This window comes from Bombina bombina, chromosome 4, assembly GCF_027579735.1.
Source record: "Bombina bombina isolate aBomBom1 chromosome 4, aBomBom1.pri, whole genome shotgun sequence".
NCBI lineage: Eukaryota > Metazoa > Chordata > Amphibia > Anura > Bombinatoridae > Bombina > Bombina bombina.
The window spans coordinates 1,151,149,092-1,151,176,580 of NC_069502.1; the positions used below are offsets into that span (position 1 = coordinate 1,151,149,092).

Consider the following 27,489-nt stretch of genomic DNA (forward strand, 5'->3'; position numbering starts at 1 on the left):
AAGGTGGAGCCGATGACATATTCACCAGATCTGCATACCAAGTCCTGCGTGGCCACGCAGGAGCTATCAAGATCACCGACGCCCTCTCCTGATTGATCCTGGCTACCAGCCTGGGGATGAGAGGAAACGGCGGGAACACATAAGCTAGTTTGAAGGTCCAAGGTGCTACTAGTGCATCCACTAGAGCCGCCTTGGGATCCCTGGATCTGGACCCGTAGCAAGGAACCTTGAAGTTCTGACGAGAGGCCATCAGATCCATGTCTGGAATGCCCCACAGCTGAGTGACTTGGGCAAAGATTTCCGGATGGAGTTCCCACTCCCCCGGATGCAATGTCTGACGACTCAGAAAGTCCGCTTCCCAATTTTCCACTCCTGGGATGTGGATAGCAGACAGGTGGCAGGAGTGAGACTCCGCCCATAGAATGATTTTGGTCACTTCTTCCATCGCTAGGGAACTCCTTGTTCCCCCCTGATGGTTGATGTACGCAACAGTTGTCATGTTGTCTGATTGAAACCGTATGAACTTGGCCCTCGCTAGCTGAGGCCAAGCCTTGAGAGCATTGAATATCGCTCTCAGTTCCAGAATGTTTATCGGTAGAAGAGATTCTTCCCGAGACCAAAGACCCTGAGCTTTCAGGGATCCCCAGACCGCGCCCCAGCCCATCAGACTGGCGTCGGTCGTGACAATGACCCACTCTGGTCTGCGGAATGTCATCCCTTGTGACAGGTTGTCCAGGGACAGCCACCAACGGAGTGAATCTCTGGTCCTCTGATTTACTTGTATCTTCGGAGACAAGTCTGTATATTCCCCATTCCACTGACTGAGCATGCACAGTTGTAATGGTCTTAGATGAATGCGCGCAAAAGGAACTATGTCCATTGCCGCTACCATCAACCCGATCACTTCCATGCACTGAGCTATGGAAGGAAGAGGAACGGAATGAAGTATCCGACAAGAGTCTAGAAGTTTTGTTTTTCTGGCCTCTGTCAGAAAAATCCTCATTTCTAAGGAGTCTATTATTGTTCCCAAGAAGGGAACCCTTGTTGACGGGGATAGAGAACTCTTTTCCACGTTCACTTTCCATCCGTGAGATCTGAGAAAGGCCAGGACAATGTCCGTGTGAGCCTTTGCTTGAAGAAGGGACGACGCTTGAATCAGAATGTCGTCCAAGTAAGGTACTACAGCAATGCCCCTTAGTCTTAGCACAGCTAGAAGGGACCCTAGTACCTTTGTGAAAATCCTTGGAGCAGTGGCCAATCCGAAAGGAAGCGCCACGAACTGGTAATGTTTGTCCAGGAATGCAAACCTTAGGAACCGATGATGTTCCTTGTGGATAGGAATATGTAGATACGCATCCTTTAAATCCACCGTGGTCATGAATTGACCTTCCTGGATGGAAGGAAGAATAGTTCGAATGGTTTCCATCTTGAACGATGGAACCTTGAGAAACTTGTTTAAGATCTTGAGATCTAAGATTGGTCTGAACGTTCCCTCTTTTTTGGGAACTATGAACAGATTGGAGTAGAACCCCATCCCTTGTTCTCTTAATGGAACAGGATGAATCACTCCCATTTTTAACAGGTCTTCTACACAATGTAAGAATGCCTGTCTTTTTATGTGGTCTGAAGACAACTGAGACCTGTGGAACCTCCCCCTTGGGGGAAGTCCCTTGAATTCCAGAAGATAACCTTGGGAGACTATTTCTAGAGCCCAAGGATCCAGAACATCTCTTGCCCAAGCCTGAGCGAAGAGAGAGAGTCTGCCCCCCACCAGATCCGGTCCCGGATCGGGGGCCAACATTTCATGCTGTCTTGGTAGCAGTGGCAGGTTTCTTGGCCTGCTTTCCCTTGTTCCAGCCTTGCATTGGTCTCCAAGCTGGCTTGGCTTGAGAAGTATTACCCTCTTGCTTAGAGGACGTAGCACCTTGGGCTGGTCCGTTTCTACGAAAGGGACGAAAATTAGGTTTATTTTTGGCCTTGAAAGGCCGATCCTGAGGAAGGGCGTGGCCCTTACCCCCAGTGATATCAGAGATAATCTCTTTCAAGTCAGGGCCAAACAGCGTTTTCCCCTTGAAAGGAATGTTAATTAGCTTGTTCTTGGAAGACGCATCAGCCGACCAAGATTTCAACCAAAGCGCTCTGCGCGCCACAATAGCAAACCCAGAATTCTTAGCCGCTAACCTAGCCAATTGCAAAGTGGCGTCTAGGGTGAAAGAATTAGCCAATTTGAGAGCATTGATTCTGTCCATAATCTCCTCCAAAGGAGGAGAATCACTATCGACCGCCTTTATCAGATCATCAAACCAGAAACATGCGGCTGTAGCGACAGGGACAATGCATGAAATAGGTTGTAGAAGGTAACCTTGCTGAACAAACATCTTTTTAAGCAAACCTTCTAATTTTTTATCCATAGGATCTTTGAAAGCACAACTATCCTCTATGGGTATAGTGGTGCGTTTGTTTAAAGTGGAAACCGCTCCCTCGACCTTGGGGACTGTCTGCCATAAGTCCTTTCTGGGGTCGACCATAGGAAACAATTTTTTAAATATGGGGGGAGGACGAAAGGAATACCGGGCCTTTCCCATTCTTTATTAACAATGTCCGCCACCCGCTTGGGTATAGGAAAAGCTTCTGGGAGCCCCGGCACCTCTAGGAACTTGTCCATTTTACATAGTTTCTCTGGGATGACCAACTTGTCACAATCATCCAGAGTGGATAATACCTCCTTAAGCAGAATGCGGAGATGTTCCAACTTAAATTTAAATGCAATCACATTTTTACATCTCCCTCAGACAAAACCTCCCTGGCCCCATCAGACTGGGTTAGGGGCCCTTCAGAAATATTATTATCAGCGTCGTCATGCTCTTCAGTATCTAAAACAGAGCAGCCGCGCTTACGCTGATAAGTGTTCATTTTGGCTAAAATGTTTTTGACAGAATTATCCATTACAGCCGTTAATTGTTGCATAGTAAGGAGTATTGGCGCGCTAGATGTACTAGGGGCCTCCTGAGTGGGCAAGACTCGTGTAGACGAAGGAGGGAATGATGCAGTACCATGCTTACTCCCCTCACTTGAGGAATCATCTTGGGCATCATTGTCATTTTCACATAAATCACATTTATTTAAATGAATAGGAATTCTGGCTTCCCCACATTCAGAACACAGTCTATCTGGTAGTTCAGACATGTTAAACAGGCATAAACTTGATAACAAAGTACAACAAACGTTTTAAAATAAAACCGTTACTGTCACTTTAAATTTTAAACTGAACACAATTTATTACTGCAATTGCGAAAAAACATGAAGGAATTGTTCAAACATGTCTTAAAGCCTTAAAAGTATTGCACCCCAAATTTGGAAGCTTTAACCCGTTTTGAACTTTAACCCCTTTACAGTCCCTGGTATCTGCTTTGCTGAGACCCAACCAAGCCCAAAGGGGAATACGATACCAAATGACGCCTTCAGAAAGTCCTTTCTAAGTATCAGAGCTCCTCTCACATGCGACTGCATGCCATGCCTCTCAAAAACAAGTGCGCAACACCGGCGCGAAAATGAGGCTCTGCTTATGCTTTGGGAAAGCCCCTAAAGAATAAGGTGTTTAATACAGTGCCTGCCGATATCAATATATCAAAATACCCAGATAAAATGATTCCTCAAGGCTAAATATATGTTAATAATGAATCGATTTAGCCCAAATAAAGTCTACAGTCTTAATAAGCCCTTGTGAAGCCCTTATTTACGATCATAATAAACATGGCTTACCGGATCCCATAGGGAAAATGACAGCTTCCAGCATTACATCGTCTTGTTAGAATGTGTCATACCTCAAGCAGCAAGAGACTGCACACTGTTCCCCCAACTGAAGTTAATTGCTCTCAACAGTCCTGTGTGGAACAGCCATGGATTTTAGTGACGGTTGCTAAAATCATTTTCCTCATACAAACAGAAATCTTCATCTCTTTTCTGTTTCTGAGTAAATAGTACATACCAGCACTATTTCAAAATAACAAACTCTTGATTGAATAATAAAAACTACAGTTAAACACTAAAAAACTCTAAGCCATCTCCGTGGAGATGTTGCCTGTACAACGGCAAAGAGAATGACTGGGGTAGGCGGAGCCTAGGAGGGATCATGTGACCAGCTTTGCTGGGCTCTTTGCCATTTCCTGTTGGGGAAGAGAATATCCCACAAGTAAGGATGACGCCGTGGACCGGACACACCTATGTTGGAGAAATAAACCCTAATATAGCTACAATATAACGAATAATTACATTGTAGCTATTTAAGGATTTATATTTATTTTACGGGCAACTTTGTAATTATTTTAACCAGGTACAATAGCTATTAAATAGTTAATAACTATTTAATAGCTACCTAGTTAAAATAATTACAAAATCACCTGTAAAATAAATCCTAACCTAAGTTACAATTAAACCTAACACTACACTATCAATAAATTAATTAAATAAAATACCTACAATTATCTACACTTAAACCTAACACTACACTATCAATAAATTAATTAAATACAATACCTACAAATAAATACAATTAAATAAACTAACTAAAGTACAAAAAATAAAAAAGAACTAAGTTACAAAAAATAAAAAAATATTTACAAACATTAGAAAACTATTACAACAATTTTAAGCTAATTACACCTACTCTAAGCCCCCAAAATAAAAAAAATGCCCTACCCTATTCTAAAATTAAAATAGAAAAGCTCTTTTACCTTACCAGCCCTTAAAAGGGCCTTTTGCAGGGCATGCCCCAAAGAAAACAGCTCTTTTGCCTGTAAAAATAAACACAATACCCCCCAACATTACAACCCACCACCCACATACCCCTAATCTAACCCAAACTGATAGCGGCAGATTAGGGGTTAATAAGTGTAAGGTTAGGGGTGTTTAGACTCGGGGTACATGTTAGGGTGTTAGGTGCAGACGTAGGAAGTGTTTCCCCATAGGAAACAATGGGGCCGCGTTAGGAGCTGAACGCTGCTTTTTTGCAGGTGTTAGGTTTTTTTTCAGCTCAAACTGCCCCATTGTTTCCTATGGGGGAATCGTGCACGAGCATGTTTTTTAAGCTGGCCGCGTCCGTAAGCACCGCTGGTATTTAGAGTTGCAGTGGCGGTGAATTATGCTCTACGCTCCCTTTTTGGAGCCTAACGCAGCCCTTCTGTGAACTCTAAATACCAGCGGTATTTAAAAGGTGCGGGGGGGAAAAAGCACGCGTAGCTGACGCACCCCTTCTAACGCAAAACTCCAAATCTAGGCGTAAGATAGCTACAATATAATTAATAATTACATTGTAGCTATTTTAGGGTTTATATTTATTTTACAGGTAACTTGGTATTTATTTTAACTAGGTACAATAGCTATTAAATAGTTACTAACTAGTTAAAATAATTACCAAATTACCTGTAAAATAAATCCTAACCTAATTTACAAATACACCTACACTATCAATAAATTAATTAAATAAACTACAAATATCTAAACTAAAATACAATTAAATACACTAAACTGAATTACAAAAACAAACAAACACTAAATTACAAAAAATAAAAAAAATTACAAGAATTTTAAGCTAATTACACCTATTCTAAGCCCCCTAATAGAATAACAAAGCCCCCCAAAATAAAAATAATCTAAATTACAAAAGTAATCAGCTCTATTACCAGCCCTTAAAAGGGCCTTTTGTGGGGCATTGCCCCAAAGTAATCAGCTCTTTTACCTGTAAAAAAAAGAACAACCCCCCCATTACAACCCACCACCCACATACCTCTACTCTAACCCACCCAATCCCCCTTAAAAAAACTAAGTCTAACCCCCAAGTGCTGCTTACCTCTCCTGAAGACCGGCAGAGAAGGTCCTGTTCCAGGCGGAGAAGTCTTCTTCCAGGCGGTGACCTCTTCGTCTTCCAGGATCCAGCCAGCGCAGAGCGGAGGAGTTGAAGACCGATGACCGCGGAGCTGAAGACCGTCCATCTGGAACTGAAGACCGGCGATGCTGGAACTGAAGATCGGCGACGCTGGAACTGAAGACCGGAGCCGGAGCGTGGAGGATCCTCTTCATACGATCGCCGCCATACACTGAATAGGAATTCAAGGTACGCGATTAAAAATGGCGTCCCTTGAATTCCTATTGGCTGATTTGAGCCTTCAAATTCAAATCAGCCAATTGGATGCAAGCTACTTTAATTCTATTGGCTGATTTGAATAGCCAATAGAATAAGAGCTACTGTAATTCTATTGGCTGATTAGAATAGCCAATAGAATTACAGTAGCTCTTATTCTATTGGCTATTCAAATCAGCCAATAGAATAAAAGTAGCTCGCATCCGATTGGCTGATTTGAATGTGAAGGCTCAAATCAGCCAATAGGAATTCAAGGGAAGCCATTTTTAATCGCGTACCTTGAATTCCTATTCAGTGTACGGCGGCGATCGTATGAAGAGGATCCTCCACGCTCCGGCTCCGGTCTTCAGTTCCAGCGTCGCCGATCTTCAGTTCCAGCATCGCCGGTCTTCAGTTCCAGATGGACGGTCTTCATCTCCGCGGTCATCGGTCTTCAACTCCTCCGCTCCGTGCCGGCTGGATCCTGGAAGAAGAAGAGGTCGCTGCCTGGAAGAAGACTTCACCGCCTGGAACAGGACCTTCTCCGCCGGTCTTCAGGACAGGTAAGGAGAACTTGGAGGTTAGACTTAGGTTTTTTTAAGGGGGATCGGGTGGGTTTTAGAGTAGGGGTGTGTGGGTGGTGGGTTGTAATGGGGGGGTGTTCTTTTTTTTTACAGGTAAAAGAGCTGATTACTTTGGGGCAATGTCCCACAAAAGGCCCTTTTAAGGGCTGGTAATAGAGCTGATTACTTTTTGTAATTTAGATTAGGGTAGGGAAATTCTTTTATTTTGGGGGGCTTTGTTATTTTATTAGGAGGCTTAGATTAGGTGTAATTATCTTAAAATTCTTGTAATTCTTTTTTAATTTTTTGTAATTTAGTGTTTTTTTTTAATTTAGTTTAGTGTATTTAATTGTATTTTAGTTTAGATATTTGTAGTTTATTTAATTTATTGATAGTGTAGGTGTATTTGTAACATAGGTTAGGATTTATTTTACAGGTCATTTGGTAATTATTTTAGCTAGGTAGTTATTAAATAGTTAATAACTATTTAATAGCTATTGTACCTAGTTAAAATAAATACCAAGTTACCTGTAAAATAAATATAAACCCTAAAATAGCTACAATGTAATTGTTAATTATATTGTAGCTATCTTAGGGTTTATTTTATAGGTAAGTATTTAGATTTAAATAGGAATAATTTAGTTAATATTATTAATATTATTTAGATTTATTTTAATAATAATTAAGTTAGGGGTGTTAGAGTTAGATAGGGTTAATATAGTTAATATATAATATAATAACTATATTCATTATTAACTATATTAATAATATATATAATATAATAACTATATTAACTATATTAACCCTAATATAATTAGGGTTAATATAGTTAATATAGGTGATGGCGGTGCAGGGGGATTAGATTAGGGGTTAATATATTTAATATAGGTGGCGGCGGTTTAGGGGATTAGATTACAGGTAAAAGACCTGATTACTTTGGGGCAATGCCCCGCAAAAGGCCCTTTTAAGGGATGGTAATAGAGCTGATTACTTTGGGGCAATGCCCCGCAAAAGGCCCTTTTCAGGGCTATTTGTAGTATTAGACTTAGGTTTAGTGGTAGGGAAATTTTAGTATTTTAGGGGTTAATAAATTTAATATAGGTGGCGGCGGTATAGGGGGATTAGATTAGGGGTTAATAATTTTAATATAGGTGGCGGTGGTGTAAGGGGGTCAGATTAGGGGGTAGTACATATAATGTAGGTGGCGGCGGGGTAGGGGGCTCACATTAGGGGTTAATATAGTTTAAATAGGTGGCGGCGGTGTAGGGGGCTCACATTAGGGGGTAATAATTTTAATGTAGCTGGCGGCGGTGTAGGGGGATCACATTAGGGGGTAAAACATTTAATGTAGCTGGCGGCGGTGTAGGGGGGGTCAGATTAGGGGTAAAACATATGTAGCTGGCGGCGGGGTCCGGGAGCGGCGGTTTAGGGGTTAATATATTTATTGTTATGAGTGAGAGGGGGGATTGCGGATAAAGGTGTATACGTGTCGGGTTATTTTTGGGAGGCGTGTTAGACAGTACGGGAGATTTAATACTTTAGTAAGGTTTTGTAGGCGGCGGCAATTTCTAAAATGCCGTAAGTCACTGGCGACTCCATAAATTTGTACTTACGCAGATTTCTGGACATCGCTAGTTTGTCTGACTTACAGCACTTTAGCATCTGACGGCGCCGTATATGTGATAGCTCGAGTTGCGAGCGGAAACTACGGGCGGCGCAGGTTTCCACGCTTGCGCCGAAACCTGCGTCGTATATCGGATCGCGCCTATATTGGTCATCTTGACTTACCCTTTAATTCAGATCATTTTTCTTAAAAGGACAAACATGCAGAACATTTGCATTATTGCATAACTGATTGCACATAACTGTGTTTAACAACTCCAGAGCACTAATGCACTACTTAGAGCTAGCTTAACATGTCAGGTGAGCCAATGATAAAAGGTATATGTGTGTAGCCATCAGTCAGCAACCAGTTGTGCATTGCTAGTTTGCTACCACTGAGCCTACATACATATGCTTTTCAACAAAGAATAGCAAAAGAACAGAGTCAATATGATAATATAAATACATTGAAAAGTCTGTTAATATTGAATGTTCCATCTGAACCATGAACGCTCAATGGACCCTTAAACGGATAGTAAACCCCCAAAAAATATTACATTTTTTAAAATATCATATTTAGTTGTTTAAGTCATCAAATAACACCTGTTAGCCAATTTGAACCATTTTCCTGAAAATTTGACCTGAAAATATAAATTCTGCCAAACCCTTTTTTTGGTTCATTATGCAGTCTAATTACAGCGTTCTACCTAGGTAGAACTATGATGGCTTCCCCGCATGCGCATTTACACTAACTTTAGGCAACGCATGCGCATATCTATGTTCTCTCCTGGAGTTTCAGCTGCTGCGTTATCATCACCTCGCTGGATGCTGACCAATAGGTGCGTGACATAGGAGCGGGAGTGGTACACCTAGGGTTGCCACCTCAGACATGTTTTCCTGGGCACTTAAGAGTTATACATGCTGCAGAGTGTGCAGGTAGGAACATGAATTTCAATCCTGGACAACACACAAATAGTGATGGTGACATTTAAAATCCCTTCCCCCGGTACACCTTTCTCTCTGAACTAAAGACACTCCTAATGGCCTTTTGAGTGGCAGTTGATAAGCCACTCCCTTTTTAATTGGGGTATAAAATACTGTAACACCAGAATCTCTCTCTCTCTTTTTTATCCTGCTCCTGCTAAAAGATGAATGATGTTGGACACAGAGAATCTGGCTAAGTATTTCTGGGATAATATTCTGTGCACAAATTGGGGTTGTAGTAGAGTTGCCCTGTATTAATTAAATTTTGGACTGTTTATCTGTAAAAATAGATGTGTATATACCTGTAAATATTTCTCTTATTATTAACATATATTGATTCCTAAATAAACTGTTTGGCAAATAATGGAGACCCTCTCATAGAGTTTATTTCACAATTTATCTGTGTTGGTTTTAGTGGTTTCACAATAGAGATTTAGTATATTATATTTAGTAGAAAGTAAAGATATTTTAAATTAATAGATAACCACATTTCCTCACTTTTTTTATAGATAACCACAAGTGACACTGAACAGAACTATTCATGTTTCTCCCTGCACACCCTGCAGCATGTATAACTCATAAGTGTCCAGGAAAACATGACTGAGGTGGCATCCCTAGGTACACCAGAACACTGAAGGCTAAACACAAAAATGGAGGACTGCATTTTAACATTTCATTGCACATGCGAGTGCCCACACATTAGATTGTGCATGCGAGTGCCCACACATTAGATTGCGCATGCGAGTGCCCACACATTAGATTGCGCATGCGAGTGCCCACACATTAGATTGCGCATGTGAGTACCCACGCATTAGATTGCGCATGCGAGTTCCCACGCATTAGATTGCGCATGCGAGTGCCCACACATTAGATTGCACATGCGAGTGCCCACACATTAGATTGCGCATGCGAGTGCCCACACATTAGATTGCATATGCGAGTGCCCACACATTAGATTGCGCATGCGAGTGCCCACACATTAGATTGCGCATGCGAGTGCCCACACATTAGATTGCGCATGCCGAGATTGAGGAGAAGCCGTTATGTAAATATGCTAATTAGGGGATCAGTGCTGCAGCGCCACTGGAGGAGGGAATGGCATACATTATGTGTAAATACAGCCTACATTTTATGGGGGGTCGTTTATGCCATTTACAAGGGAAATGAAAACATAATTTTACTAAATATTAAAGCTTTGTTTCAAGGTTAGAATTGCTAGGGTTTAATCTATAAAACTTTAACTATGTGATTATGAATTTGTTATAATGTTTCAAAAGTAAAGATTTCTAACCCTTTAAACTTGACATTTCAACAATGCATACAATTTTTCATTATTGCAAGTGAACATTATTGCAATATACATTCATTAAAGTGAATGTAAAGTTTGTGGAATGAATGCCCGGTTTTTAAAAATCTGATTAAAAACAGGGGCACTTTCATTCATTAAACTTTACATTTCACTGGTTTTGTTAAAATGCTTACCTTTTCTTCTTGAAAGCTGCTCCAGCGCTTCCCCCGCCTGTCGCAAGCCTATTCATAAGTCAGCAATACCGATTCTGGCATCCTCCAATCACGGCTTCCCCCCAGGGGGAATCATTGCCTAAAGCAACGTTGTGATTGGAGGAAGGCCGGGATCATCATTTCTGACGTAGGAAGAGGCTTGCAATGGGCAGGGGAAGCACAGGTATCAGCTTTCAAGAAGAAAAGGTAAGTATTTTAACAAGGTGTCAGGGTTTTGAACTCCCTGTGGAGGTGCGCTCACGGATGCAGATATCAGAATGGTAAATGTCCAAAAAACGGCAGCTCTTCCAAGATTTTCAGGTACGATGAGGAGATCTATAGTGGAGATAAGAAGGCACCAAACATAGGGTGATATCGTCACTAACTGGAAGCACACTCGGGTAACAGATAGAAGGGATACTTACAAACACAGCGGCACCACAATGTGCCTAGCAAGACAGGCCGGGACCACAACCGTCGCCCGGAAGACCAACCAATGGCGTGCACCAAGCCTCCCACAGTCACGTGATTCGTGTGGCCAATCACGATCCCTTAGGCTCACACACCTTTCTTCCGAGTTTCCGAATGAGCTAAACAGCAACAGTGTAGACAAACCAGGTGTCCCATACACTGCAATCTCTGGAAATTGATTGGTTAGGATATAAGGGTATAAAGGAAACCCACTCCAACGAGGTACTATAAAAACAATTTATTTAAAATGTCTTTAAAATCAGCAACGCGTTTCTCGGCCACGCAGGGCCGTTTCATCAGGCTTTAATACACAGTGTAACATTCCCGCTGCTTATGTACGTACCTCTTCTAACCAATCACAACAATTTCTACATAACACACCTTTAAAGGGGACGGATATATTGTTCTCAGTAAATGCTTCTATTTTAAACACCATTGAAACTAATGCTGTTACTCATAATCATTCATTATGCCACAAGGACACCATTATATGTCCTCTATATATTATTTTATTTTATTCTTATATTGTTATATTATAGGTGTTTCTCTATTACATATTTGGTATCTTATATTTGATTCCATATTATTTCTTTCGTGATATAATCTATTTGCAAATATCCTATATTTTAACAAAACCAGTGAAATGTAAAGTTTGATGAATGAAAGTGCCCCTGTTTTTAATAGGATTATTAAAAACTGGGCACTGGTTCATCAACATTTACAAGTATTTTGCAGCCTTTTGTTGTAAAATATATCTAAAAATATGTTTGTTTCACTTTCTCACAGTGAGGTCTGGGTTAATACTTTAAGGCAATTTATGTGAGCATTTGTTTACTTTTCCGTCCCTCCCTAAGCTTCTATGGTGTCCAATGCTTTTAAAAGGTGGATTATCAGTTTTGGATCAACAATCATGATAGGCAAATCATTCTTTGTGATAGTAACCAAGTTGAATTAGTACTAAACCGCCCTAAGGGAATACAAGAGTGCAGGCTACCCCAGTCTTCACATGTGCAAACAGAGCTTGTGCTATATCTGACTATTAGTTTGTGATTGGTTAGCAAGGGTTCTTTTGTTCTGTGGAACAGGGAAATCAGTGAAAAGAATAAAAATAAAACAAAATACTAATTTTACAAAATAAAATAGCAGTTTTCATTGCAAAATTATTCTTATATATGAAGGTTTATAATCATGTGGTTTACAATTAGTGTTTAGTGGCCCTTTTATTTATTTTGCATGTCCCTTTAAAAAATATTTCCTTTTTTTGACAGTTGATAATATTCATATTCCCTTATGTGCACCTCTCACTAAACATAATATTTCATTTCAATTGAGTGCAATCTAAATCCCCTTCTCAGTTTTTTATATTTTCATAATAGTTTTCTAAACAATATGTGCAAGCCTGGTATTTTCTCACTTATATTTCCTAGGGGGTCATTGCATATCAGTTTCAACTGGAGGAAAAGAATAGGCAACCTAATGACAGAAAATGTAAATCCTTCCTTTGTGTATAAAAATGTCTTTCTTTATGAGGTTTTCTTTTGTATTAGATTTGTGTGCTTATCCAGTAAGTCTAATCTCAAAACTGCAGAAGTTTTAAACATATTATTAACGTATTAAACAGGCATTACAATGAAAAAATAATAAAGGCGAATTAATTAGCACATGTTATTTTAGCACTAGTGACCTTGCAAGTCTATGCGTTTAACCCACACAAAGGGGCTAAATACATAGGGGCATATGTATCAAGCTCCGAATTGAGCTTGATGCCCCGTGTTTCTGGCGAGCCTGCAGGCTCGCCAGAAACAGCAGTTATGAAGCAGCGGTCACAAAGACCGCTGCTCTATAACCTGTCCGCCTGCTCTGAGCAGGCGGACACACATCGCCGGAAATCAACCCTATCGAGTACGATCGGGTTGATTGACACCCCCCTGCTGGCGGCTTATTGGCCGCGAGTCTGCAGGGGGCGGCGTTGCACCAGCAGCTCTTGTGAGCTGCTGGTGCAATGCTGAATACGGCGAGCGTATTGCTCGCCGTATTCAGCGAGGTCTGTTGGACCTGATCCGCACTGTCGGATCAGGTCCGACAGACCTTAATAACTAGAGGCCATAGTATTGCTTGGCAGCCACAGAGAACTCCTGGCCCAGAGCAGAATTTTCCAATGGTTCAATAAGCAGCGGCAGTCACATGACTTATTAGTAAGTTCAGGTTTCTATACGGATATTTACTACTGTGTAGATGGGGTTATACATTATTTCATAGCAGTCATAATGATTTATTGCTTTCCACAGCTGTATAGCTTCTTTGTTCAGTGCATGCAATCTTATTTTCATTAACAGGGATAATAATATAAAATGCTTAATTATGCATAAGAAACTAACTTTATAATATACTTTGTCTGGAAATTGGGGATATTCTAGTCCTTAAAACTGCTTCACAAATCTAACCTTGACACGTATCTCTCTATTTTGTATTTTTATCTTATCTTTTCTGTTAAACCAAACAATGGATATTTTGTTAACACAATGTTGGTGACAACCCCTGTAATCTCTGTCTGGACTCAAGTCACGATTGGCTCTTCCAAATAAGGAAAGTGTTGGGGGGAGTATAAACTAATTGCAGAAAACTGGGTGTTGATTTGTTCTATTAACGTCCAGGCTTATATGTAAATCTATAGGAAGACTGAAGAAAATACACATAATGAAAACGACGGTAAACGCCTGGTATTTACATGTATTTTCTGCAGTATTGCAATGAACTAACATACTGGGCGAGTTTCAAAATGTTTGGAATGGATTATCACTTTGCTTGCTACAATTGTATTTCAATAGCCAAACTTCACCCACCACTTGTGTTAATAGGAGGATCCAATCCAGACCTGTTACTGGAGGAGACACAGCTAGACACAGTCATTATGTTAGCAACATCTCCATTGTTTTGTCTCTGCTGAAGTCAGTTATGGACAGATATGGATCAGGGTAAAGCCTGCATTGTGTGCAGTTCATAGAACTGGAAAACTCTTAAAGGGACACGAAACCCAACATTTTTCTTTCATGATTCAGGTAGAGAATACAATTTTAACCAACATTCCAATTTACTTCTATTATTTAATTTGCTTCATTCTTCTGATATCCTTTGTTAAAGAAATAGCAATGCACACGGGTGAGCCAATCACACGAGGCATCTATGTGCAGCCACCAATCAGCAGCTACTGAGTCTATTTAGATATGCTTTTCAAAAAAGTATATCAAGAGAATGAAACAAATTAGATAATAGAAGTAAATTGGAAAGTTGTTTAAAATTGCATGTTCTTTTTAAATCATGAAAGGAAAAAATGTGTTTAATGTCCCTTTAACTCTTTCCGATCCTATGTCGGAATATATCTGACAAAGGGTTTTACCCCTTGCAGTCCAATGTTGGATATATTCTGACATGACTTTGTCACTGGGGATATCTGACATCCTGATTGGAAGGTGTGTACACACCCACGAGAGCGCTACAGCCCATATGGGATGCTTCCGGATATGAAACACGGTTCTCATTGGGGAAGAGCTGACTGCTGCACAGAAGTCCCCACCCTGCTTCATTTCCCCATGGTGAATACACCCCTTGGTTGCGGACACTGAACTCTGCTTGGCGTGCGTGGCATTACAGCAATCTGCAAAGGTGTGAACTTGTGGAACCAATACCGCATATTGTTTTTCCCCCCTGAAAAATTAAATAAGACCTGCTGGCGCAATAAAGCTAACATTTATAGGACTGGAAAGGGTTAAACTTCAGAATGAAAGTGCAGGAGAAGGGGTAAAAATATATAATAACATTTTATTGCAAAGATTTGTGACTACACATGATTAAACATTTGACATTACAAATTCAATGTGTTTACTGTATCTTTAATTACTTGACAAGAAGTGTAGAACTGTTTTTATTAAAGAGACAGTAAACACCAGAATTATTGTTGTTTAAAAAAGGTAGATAATCCCTTTATCACCCATTCCCCAGTTTTGCATAACCAAACAGTTATAATAATATACTTTTTACCTCTGTGATTACCTTGTATCGAAGCCTCTGGAAAATGCCCCCTTATTTCAGTTCTTTTGACAGACTTGCATTTTTAGCCAATCAGTGCTGACTCCTAGGAGCTTCACATGCCCAAGCTCAATGTTATCTATGTGAAACACATGAACTAACGCCCTCTAGTGGTAAAAAAACTGTCAAAATGCTTTCAGAGGCGGGCTTCAAGGTCTAAAAAATTAGCATATGAACCTCCTAGGTTTAGCTTTCAACTAAGACTACCAAGAGAACAAAGCAAAATTGGTAATAAAAGTAAATTGGAAAGTTGTTTAAAATTATATTCCCTATTTAAATCATGAAAGTTTTTTCTTGACTTGGCTGTCTCTTTAACAAATTACTGATATCTGGTTTCTGCTCATTGGTGCTAAGGGCAACACAATAAACAGAGAAGAAAGGGCCCATCTTTGACTGTTTAGTATCTTAAACATTTTATATATAAACTAACAACACATACATTCTTGGGTTTAGTTTTTAATTACTAGGTGATCATCAGTAAATCTGTTTATTTATCCAGGTGATTGTTGGCTGATGGCGGCTATAGCCTCTCTTACTCTGTATGAAGACGTTTTAGCTCAGGTAGTGCCACAGAACCAAAGCTTCCAGGATCAGTATGCAGGAATCTTCCACTTTAAGGTAACTACAAATAAATAAAACACTCTCACCTCACCTAAATAGCTTCACATAACAGGAATGGTGGAAAGATGAGAAATGCTGAGTGGGAAAAGCAGATTATGGGTACATTTGGTGTCTACAGAAATGTTTCCTGGAGAGGCAAAAAATAAAATGCCCTGAATATAAACAAATAACAGCCACCTATTTTTATGTCTTATTCAATTACACGCAAGGTAAGTCATTCTCACTTGTTAGAGGATCATGTGACTCACTTGGTTAAATAAAAGAGACTGCTCCTTATTGTGAGTTCTCAGTAGTGTTTTATGGTTTCTAGTGGTTTACATATTAACCATTTTGTGATTAACCTTATCATGTTTGGAATGATTTATCTTTTTTAAATTAGAGGTTTCGTGAGCATATGGATTTCATTTTTGTGAAGAAGAAAACAGTTTTTATCAGCCTTATGCTTTTATGAGTATACATTTGATATTTAATGGGTTAAAATGTTTTCATTTTTACAATGACCCCATGCAATCTCCACTGTTAAAGGGACATGAAAACCAACATTTTTCTTGCATAATTCAAATAGAGTAGTCTGTTTTTACAACGTTCTAATTTGCTTTTATTATCACTTTTTCTTTGTTCTGTTGGTATCTCTTGTTGAAAAGCAGGGACGTATGCTTAGGAGCCGGTGTTCTAAAAGAAGATGTCTGCCATAGGAATGTGTGTACCACGTCACTTCCGGTGACATGAATTAGCTGCTGGAGGTTTGTGGCGCTCACTGCGCATGTGCAAGAGGCCCAACCTCCTCCAAACAGCTGTTTAAGCCGACTTATTTGATAACAACGGGTCGCGGGATTCTATGGACCGTGCAGCGCATGCGCACATGGCCCTACTCATCAGACAAGACCCTATTGGTTGTACAGCCACTGACTTCACGGACCAATCAGATAATGCAGTAACGTTTTTTTCCTATGTATTATCTGATCGGTCTGTTTGATTTGCTCATGTCCATTCACCAAATTGTTCTATCACAAGCCGCCAACTTCCCATGCCCGGGGGGGGTCGTGCTTATGAGGTTTACAGGGGGTGCTGATGGGGCTTACGTAAGTTACACAGGGGGTGCTTAAGGGGGTTACAGTGGGTGCAGATGGGGCTTATCCCCCATAAGCACCCCCAGTGTAACTTACGTAAGCCCCATCAGCATCCCCTGTAAACCCCATAAGCACAACCCCCCCGGGCACGGCAAGTTGGCGGCTTGCGATAGAACAATTAGGTTAATGGATGTGAGCAAATCAAACAGACCCATCAGATAATACATAGCAAAAAAGCGTTACTGCATTATCTGATTGGTCCGTGAAGTCAGTGGCTGTACAACCAATAGGGTCTTGTCTGATGAGCAGGGCCATGTGCACATGCGCGGCACGGCCCATAGAATCCCACGACCTGTTGTTATCAAATAAGTCGGCTTAAACAGCTGTTTGGAGGAGGTTTGGCCTCTTGCGCATGCGCAGAGAGCGCCACAAACCTCCAGCAGCTAATTCACGTCACCGGAAGTGACGTAGGTTGCGCATTCCTACGCGGTAGACAACTTCTTTTAGAACACCGGCCTATTTTTGGAGCACTTTATGGCAGCAGTTTTGAAAGAATGTTATCCATTTGCAAGAGCACTAGATGACAGCACTATTTCCTGCCATGTAGTGATCCTGATGCATACCTAGGTATCTCTTCAACAAAGATTATCATGGCAACGAACAGATTTGATAATAGTAGTACATTTCATATACCTTTACGTAAATGGTAACATATATTTATGGTTTGATGTCTCACTGAGATTTAGGCACAGTTTTAGTCCCCTCCTACATTAATAACTTTAAGACTGCGTCACTGCTGTCACGTAAGTTACAAAGTTTCCATTTTCACATTGACCATTTAGTAAACAGAGGATCAATGAGTTCTAGTTGAAAGATTCAATCTTCCTCTTTCCAATAAAGGGTCATACATCTCTCTAATTTGAACAGGGACAGAGTTAAAGAGACAGTAAAATCAAAATAAAACCTTTATGATTCAGATAGAGCATCTAGTTGACTTCTTTTCTCTTGGTATCCTTGTTGAAGAGTAGTCTAAGGAGCAGCAGTGTACTACTGGGTGCTAGCAGAACAAATCTGAGGAGCCAATGACAAGAGACATATATATATATATATATATATATATATATATATATATATATATATATGCATCCACCAATCAGCAGCGAGCTCTCAGTAGTGGATTGCTGTTCCTCAGCCTACCTAGGTATGCATTTCTACAAAGGATACCAAGAGAGCAAAGCATATTTGATAATAAAAGAAAACATAGAAAGCTGTTTAAAATTATCGCTCTATCTGAATCATAACAATTTAATTTAACTGTCCCTTTAATTGTTCTTTTACTAGCTATCCATAGGATTAGACATTAGACCTGTGCTTAAAGGGATATTCCAGTCAAAATTTAAATGCACATTGATTAATTACATATTTTCATAGAAACATATTTGCAATATAAAGGTATTGGCAAAAATGTTTCTAGTTAAAGTTATCACTGTTTCAGTGTTAACACTTTTTCTTTGCACGTGCATGTGAAATATAGCTAGATATTCTCTATGCACCAGCATTTTAAATACTGCAGCAGCACAGAACACTAGAGGGGCTTGTATCATGTCAGCAATTAACAAATTGCGTTATTGTCAAATGATACAAGCACCTTAGACTCTCTGAGCAAGTGCTGTGTTTGCAATGCTGGTGCACGAAGAAAACTTAAAGTACGCTTTTGAAACAGCTATGGCTTTTACTAGAACATTTTTTACTAATACATGTTTATTGCCAAAATGTTTCTATTCAAAACTGAAAAGCATTCAAATTTTGGCTGGAATGTCCCTTTAAGCTAGGGAGAGACATTTGTCCTCTCTTGCTCCCCGTGAGGCACTCATGCCTGGGTGGGTGATGCACATCATAGAGTAGTGGGGTGTTGGCAGCAAGTTGGGTTGTTGAGGTGGGTTGATGGTCATACATTTATAATACATGCAAGACTTTTTAATAAGTAAAATGATAAGGACAAATATTTACTGAGGTGAGGAGCTGCTTGTAAGAATTGTGATCACTGTCTGTGTAATAAATGTTTTCCTCTCAGTTCTGGCAGTACGGAGAGTGGGTGGACGTTGTTGTGGATGACCGTCTGCCTACAGTAAATGGGAGCCTAATGTTTGTGCACTCAGCAGAAGGGAACGAGTTCTGGAGTGCTCTATTGGAAAAGGCCTACGCCAAGTAAGTGCCCTGCACTCTAATACTGTTGACATCTACAGAATATTTTACTAAGCTATACTTTGTTTTATTTAAAGGGGCACTCAAGTCAAAATTAAACTTTCATGATTCAGATAGAGCAGGCAATTTTAATCAACTTTCCAATTTACTTCCATTAACAAAATGTGCACAATATTTTTATATTTGCTCTTTTTGAGTCACCAGCTCAAGAATTCACAGAATATAATTATATGCATTTGTTATTGGCTGATGGCTGTCACATGATACAGGAGCAGTGGAAATAGACATACATTTGTAAGAAAAAAATCTACTACTCATTTAAAGTTCACACTAAGGGGCCTTTTTAACAACGGTCGAATAGCCCCTAATCACCATGTTTCCGTGCGAGCCTTCAGGCTCACCGGAAACAGGAGTTAAGAAACAGCAGTCTTAAGACCGCAGCCTCTTAACTCATACGCCTCCTCTGAGGCCGCAGTCTGCAATCGGCTTGATCGCGTGCGATGACACCCCCTGCTAGTGGCCGATTATCTGCGAATCTGCAGGGGATGGCATTGTTCACCAGAACTGCTTGGGCAATCATGAGTGGATCATGTCTGTCAGACATTTATAAATCGGCCCCAAAGTTCTATCCCATTGTCTTTTTTTTATTATTTATTTGTAGATTATGCAAATCTACTGTAATTAGTAGTCATTTAAATGCATACAAGCTTTCAACAGTTTTGTTAAAGGGCCATTATAGGATAAAAATTACATGCTCTAATTTGTTAGAACATGTCATTTTAATACTAGCGACCCTTTAATGCTATGTGTTTAAAGTCCTCAAAGAATTTAAAAATGTTGTACAAGTACTTCTCAGGACCCGCATAGCACTGCTGTTCCCTAGTAGAAACTGCAGCTGATCCAATCAGCAGTGCTTGTCACACAGCTGAGTCATGCAACTATTACTACTGATTGGATCAGCGGCAGTTGAGGCTTGGGATCAGCAATGCTATGCGGGTCCTGAGCAGTAGTTCTACTATGCTTAAAGGGATAGTCTACCATAGAATTGTTATTGTTTTAAAAGATAGATAATCCCTTTATTACCTATTCCCCAGTTTTGCATAACCAACCCTGTTATATTAATACACTTTTTACCTCTGTGATTACCTTGTATCTAATCATCTTCTTCCAGCCCCCTGATCACATGACTGTGACTGTTTATTATCTATTGTCTTGCATTTAGCATTGATTTGTGCTAAATCTTAAATAACCCCCTCTGCCTGAACACAGTGTTATCTATATGGCCCACGTGTACTTTCTGTCTCTTTGTGTTGAAAAGAGATTTAAAAAGCATGTGATAAGAGGCAGCCCTCAAAGGCTTAGACATTAGCATATGAGCCTACCTAGGTTTAGCTTAAACTAAGAATACCAAGAGAAAAAAGCCAATTTGATGATAAAAATAAATTGGAAAGTTGATTAAAATGAAAAGTCCTATCTGAATAATGAATAATGAAAGTTTAATTTATACTAGACTGTCCCTTTAACCCTTTGAGGGGTTAAACACATAGCATTAAAAGATCACTAGCCTTAAAATTAGAGATTTAGGGCTATATTTATATAAAGTGCTGTGACATACTTTGGTTAATGTATATTATTATAATTATTATTATTATTAATAATAATAATAATAATAATAATATATCTAAATCAAACAATTATAAGTAAACTACCTAACTTTTCATTTCTCTAACTACACATGATTAAAACAACATGAAAGTCAAAATTAAACATTCATTCAGAAAGAACACGTGATATCAAATGTACTTTGTCTTGGTATCCTTTATTGAAGAACTTTCCTAGGTAGGCTCAGGAGCATGCATGTGACTTCAGCATTATATGGCAGAGTGTTTTGAATCATTATTTGTAACAATACATTGTTGTAAACATTGCTGCCCTCTACTGTGAAACAAAACATAAATTACATATTCTATCTGAATCATGATAGTTTATGTCCCTTTAACTAACTAGCACATTTTGAATTTAAGAATTGCAATATGACTTTCATGCTTGGATTTGTTTGTATCTAAACTGCAGGTTAAACGGGTCCTATGAGGCCCTGTCTGGAGGTTTCACAGTAGAGGGGTTTGAAGATTTTACCGGAGGAATCTCAGAATTCTATGATTTGAAGAGCCCTCCAGCAAATTTATTCCAGATTATCCAGAAAGCACTTAAGAAAGAATCTCTGCTTGGATGTTCAATTAATGTGAGATTATATTTATTTAAATATCTACTTCTAGTTACAACAGAAGAATTTCATTCATATATTCAAATTAATATACTGTAGGCAGATTCTGAGTGACGCGCTAACAGTTACGTGCGAGCGAAAGGGGTTTATTGTGGGTGTTTGTGAGCAGCAAGTTTAGGGCTCGTATTATAAGTTGAAAGTAAACACGAATGCGTGAGCGCAATTGCTATTAATGCTAGAATGATTACCGTGTCCTCGGAGCTCTGGTTAGCTGTTTCACAAAAAAAATACAAGTGTCACAAAGCGCATCAAAAATACTTAAGAAAATGGAGTTAAACTTATAATAATACTATCTAATAAAAACTATTAAAAAAAATTGCACAAAAAGTTATAAGGGCTCAAAGATATGAGGTCTCAAGTATTATGCATTTATTTATTTTTTTAAATTAATTTTTATTAGTCGTTTAACATAATTATACAGACATTTACTTTGTCATAATTCATACAATGTTTATCCAGGTATATTTGTGCTAACAACGGAAACAGATATAAGGAAAAAGAAAATACATTATCAATAATCAAACCTAAAACAATATTTTATATCAGAGGGGTTGGTACCTTCCTTTCCCCTAACTTTCTTTCCCCTTCCCCTTATACATTCATAACCATTCTTCTCTGAGCCTACTTTCCATTATATACAGTGTATTTTCAAACCTTGTAATAAGCTCTCTCTGGAACTCTCTATCTTGGTTCTTAATCCAGAATTTCCATTTTTCAAAAAACCTGCTAACATTTACCTCAACATTATCCCAAATATCATTTTGCTCAATCAGGAATTGCTTCTGTACTACATTTTTCAATATTTTAAATGAGGGTGCCCTTTCGTAGTATTATGCATTTATATGTGTATATGTATTTACAGACTTATACACATATAATCACCTTGAAAATTGTATACATATATATGAGTGCATCAGAGTCCTTTGTAGTAAGGTAGATGAAAACATGTAAAAGCATATTTCACATTCCAGAATGTGTTCTATGTATTTATAAATAGATATTCCTATGTATATCTGTATATATCTATACCTATATATAATCATCTATATAAATAGGTATAGATATATATTGTACCAAAATACCATCAGATATATGTAGAAATATGTATTAATGAATAAATAGAACATATTCTGCTATGTGAAGAACATTGGAATGTGAAATATTCATCTTTTCATGTTGGGTAAGTGCACTTCAGAATATGCGATCGGGTTTGTGAGTGAGTAGGCTGTTGGTTTTTCCCTCTTTTTTTATCTATTGACTTCTATAGGGGAATATGTTAACGTGATATTCAAAGTTCGGCTTTTTAAGCACATCGGGTTAATGAGCAAGCAAAACATATTACTTTCAACTTGTAATACCAGCGCTACTGACTCACACAAAAAGCTTACGTCTATGGAGTAAATACTGCTCTTGCTCTGTATGTTTAGAATTTAAAGGGACAGTCAAGTCCAAAAAAAAACCTTTCATGATTCAGATAGGGCATGTAATTTTAAACAACTTTCCAATTTACTTCTATCACCAATTTTGCTTTGTTCTCTTGGTATTCTTAGTTGAAATCTAAACCTAGGAGGTTCATATGCTAATTTCTTAGACCTTGAAGGGTGCCTCTAATCTGAATGCATTTTGGCTGTTTTTCACCACTAGAGGGTGTTAGTTCATGTGTTTCATATAGATAACATTGAGCTCATGCACGTGAAGTGACCTAGGAATGAGCACTGATTGGCTAAAATGCAAGTCTGTCAAAATAACTGAAATAAGGGGGCAGTTTGCAGAGGCTTAGATACAAAGTAATTACAGAGGTAAAACATATATTATTATAACTGTGTTGGTTATGCAAAACTGGGGAATGGATAATAAAGGGATTATCTATCTTTTTAAACAACAAAAAATCTGCTGTTTGTCCCTTTAAAGGAACATTCCAGCCAAAATTGGAATGGACATGTGTGCATTTCACTTTTGAATTGAAACATTTTTTCAATATAAATGTATTAGCAAAAATGCTTCTAGTGAAAGTTATAGTTATTTTTTGTAGTATTTTAGAACACACCCTGAACCAGCATTTTAAACACAGCACTTGCTCAGAGAGCCTAAAGTGCTAATATCATCTGGTAAGGTCGCTGCTATTTAACCTGTCCGCCACTTTTAGGTGGTTGATTGAAATCATCCCGATCCGATCAGGATGATTGACAGCCCCTGCTAGCGGCCAATTGCCGCCAATGACCAGGGGCGACATTGCACAAGCATTTTACTAGAAATGCTTGTGCAATTTTAAATGTGGACAGTGTATTCTGCATTTAGCAATGTCGAGCGGACATGATTCATTGTAGCGAATAATGTCCGCCCGACAGTTCATAAATCTACCCCTATGTGTTAATTACTGGTGCTCTGAGCAGCTGCCACTGAGAATATCTAGCTATGCTTCACATGCACGTGCAGAGAAAAAAAATGTTAACACTAAAACAGTGATAACTTTTAATAGAAGGCTTTTGCTAATATATGTGTATTGTAAATATGTTTCTGTTTAACCATGTAATTCATCTATGTGCATTTCAGTTTTGGGACCGGAATGTCCCTTTAATGGACACAAAACACCTTGTACTTGCAGGATTTGTCTGCAGTCTCACAATAAAGAAATAGGGTTTCACTGTTTCCCCATCACTGCAGTATTCACAAGTCACAGTCCCTTGATTGCTGCCATTTCTCTCCTTTCCTAATGGATGCTCTTGATCCTTATCGTCACCCTCTTCCAGCCACAAGCCAACTGGCCCTTGTGGGAAAATTCTTAGATATTTATTGTTTTGAGAAGATCTCTGAATCCCCCTCTTTTGATTAATTTAAATTTTTTTGATTGATTTAGATTTTCTTTTTAACCATGGTGTCCAGATTCAATTTTTGGTTGTAAACTTTACTTATGTGGTGTCATTCCCTAAGGGCTAGATTTATCAAAGCCATTCTCCTCTAATATCGTCCAAAATAACGCATACAAACGGATCCTCATATTTATCAAAGCACTCTGCGCCTATAATTCCGCAAATCTGAAAGAAACTTCTTCGCACTTCACTTGCATTCGCCTAGGCACACAGGCGTGCTCCCGAGTGCACCAATATACATTAGTAATAGGCGTAATTTAACAGCCCGACCTACAAATACGCCCAGTTGCTTATTCATCATTGCTTTGCACCGATAATTCCGTCTGTAATTGCGTGTTGTATATTTTGCCATACAGACTGAGTCGAACACCATTATAATACATGCTTTTACATCTTGAGATGCAGTACTTTACTCTTTCAACTAATTTTTCAAAAGTTCAGCGCTAAGAAGATACTGTTATTCCCAGTAATTTGTGCTTCCACAGGCGCATATGGTACTAAAAGTTTTATATGTATATATCGATATATTGATATATTCATTTTTGTGTCAACTTATGGCACAAACAGCACAGAAACATTGTGTAATATAAATATTAGCTAATTAGTTGCCTAAAAAACGTTTTTTTTTTAATAATCAAATCATGGCGGCGCAAATATTTATAGGGAGTAAATAGGGAGTAAATGCTGTTCCCGACAGGCGCAATTTATCATTACTACGCCCCAGCTCGCCTGCGCAAAGTTACGTCTATTTTTTTTATAAATTTAGGCGCACATATGCGCCTCTCTGGAGGCGAGCTGGGGCGCAGTTACAGGCGAAGAACATACAGAGTTCGCCTAGCCTTTGATAAATCTAGCCCTTCGTCTTCCTTTACTGTGGATAGCTTTAACAAAACGTACTGCAAAATCCAAAAGGTTCTTAGTGATAAGGTTTGAAAGTGTTCTTTATATATCTACAGGGAGTGCAGAATTATTAGGCAAGTTGTATTTTTGAGGATTAATTTTATTATTGAACAACAACCATGTTCTCAATGAACCCAAAAAACTCATTAATATCAAAGCTGAATAGTTTTAGGAGTAGTTTTTAGTTTGTTTTTAGTTATAGCTATTTTAGGGGGATATCTGTGTGTGCAGGTGACTATTACTGTGCATAATTATTAGGCAACTTAACAAAAAACAAATATATACCCATTTCAATTATTTTTACCAGTGAAACCAATATAACATCTCAACATTCACAAATATACATTTCTGACATTCAAAAACAAATCAGTGACCAATATAGCCACCTTTCTTTGCAAGGACACTCAAAAGCCTGCCATCCATGGATTATGTCAGTGTTTTGATCTGTTCACCATCAACATTGCGTGCAGCAGCAACCACAGCCTCCCAGACACTGTTCAGAGAGGTGTACTGTTTTCCCTCCTTGTAAATCTCACATTTGATGATGGACCACAGGTTCTCAATGGGGTTCAGATCAGGTGAACAAGGAGGCCATGTCATTAGATTTTCTTCTTTTATACCCTTTCTTGCCAGCCACGCTGTGGAGTACTTGGACGCATGTGATGGAGCATTGTCCTGCATGAAAATCATGTTTTTCTTGAAGGATGCAGACTTCTTCCTGTACCACTGCTTGAAGAAGGTGTCTTCCAGAAACTGGCAGTAGGACTGGGAGTTGAGCTTGACTCCATCCTCAACCCGAAAAGGCCCCATAAGCTCATCTTTGATGATACCAGCCCAAACCAGTACTCCACCACCACCTTGCTGGCGTCTGAGTCGGACTGGAGCTCTCTGCCCTTTACCAATCCAGCCACGGGCCCATCCATCTGGCCCATCAAGACTCACTCTCATTTCATCAGTCCATAAAACCTTAGAAAAATCAGTCTTGAGATATTTCTTGGCCCAGTCTTGACGTTTCAGCTTGTGTGTCTTGTTCAGTGGTGGTCGTCTTTCAGACTTTCTTACCTTGGCCAAGTGGCATCTTGGCAGCTGCACGCTTGACTTTTCTCAGTTCATGGGCAGTTATTTTGCGCCTTGGTTTTTCCACACGCTTCTTGCGACCCTGTTGACTATTTTGAATGAAACGCTTGATTGTTCGATGATCACGCTTCAGAAGCTTTGCAATTTTAAGAGTGCTGCATCCCTCTGCAAGATATCTCACTATTTTTGACTTTTTTGAGCCTGTCAAGTCCTTCTTTTGACCCATTTTGCCAAAGGAAAGGAAGTTTCCTAATAATTATGCACACCTGATATAGGGTGTTGATGTCATTAAACCACACCCCTTCTCATTACAGAGATGCACATCACCTAATATGCTTAATTGGTAGTAGGATTTCGAGCCTATACAGCTTGGAGTAAGACAACATGCATAAAGAGGATGATGTGGTCAAAATACTCATTTGCCTAATAATTCTGCACTCCCTGTATTTATAAGATCCTAGCTGTTAATAATGTAAGCCTTGTTCATTAATATTCTGGCAACATATAAAAGTATATTAACAACTACATTTTTCTAGAAATTCTGATCATATTTTCTATTATTTAATATATTTAATAAAAATTTCTGAATATTAAGATCAATCCTTGGACATGTGTAATCAGTTAACTGGTGATGATACGTTTATTGATATTTTAAAATGCTTTTTCACAGCTTAATGAGTTAACTTGTCATAAAAGTTTCATAATTACACATGCACGGAAAGAGTGTTCTATTTCATTCCCACTACAAATGAGACTACAGGCTCTTTTTACTGATTCATATCAAATGTTAACCACCCCAGTTCACAAGATGTAAGCAAAAAATTATCCAGTAAACAACAGGTTACAGTTTTCTCCCAGCTCTCTTAGGCCTAGATTTGGAGTTTGGCGGTAAAAGGGCTGTTAACGCTCCGCGGGCTTTTTTCTGGCCGCACCATAAATTTAACTCTGGTATCGAGAGTTTAAACAAATGCTGCGTTAGGCTCCAAAAAAGGAGCGTAGAGCATTTTTACCGCAAATGCAACTCTCGATACCAGAGTTGCTTACGGACGCGGCCGGCCTCAAAAACGTGCTCGTGCACGATTCTCCCATAGGAAACAATGGGGCTGTTTGAGCTGAAAAAAAACCTAACACCTGCAAA

The 27,489-nt window shown here is 39.1% G+C and overlaps 1 protein-coding gene across 1 annotated transcript in view; it reads left to right on the forward strand.

Moving 5' to 3' along the window:
* LOC128658087 (calpain-8-like) overlaps positions 1-27,489 on the forward strand; it is a 260,090-nt gene that overhangs the window by 47,374 nt on the left and 185,227 nt on the right. The window contains exons 3-5 of the mRNA XM_053712540.1: positions 15,824-15,942; positions 19,090-19,223; positions 21,294-21,462. Of these exons, the coding sequence (XP_053568515.1) occupies positions 15,824-15,942; positions 19,090-19,223; positions 21,294-21,462 (422 nt within the window). The remainder of the gene's footprint in view (positions 1-15,823; positions 15,943-19,089; positions 19,224-21,293; positions 21,463-27,489) is intronic.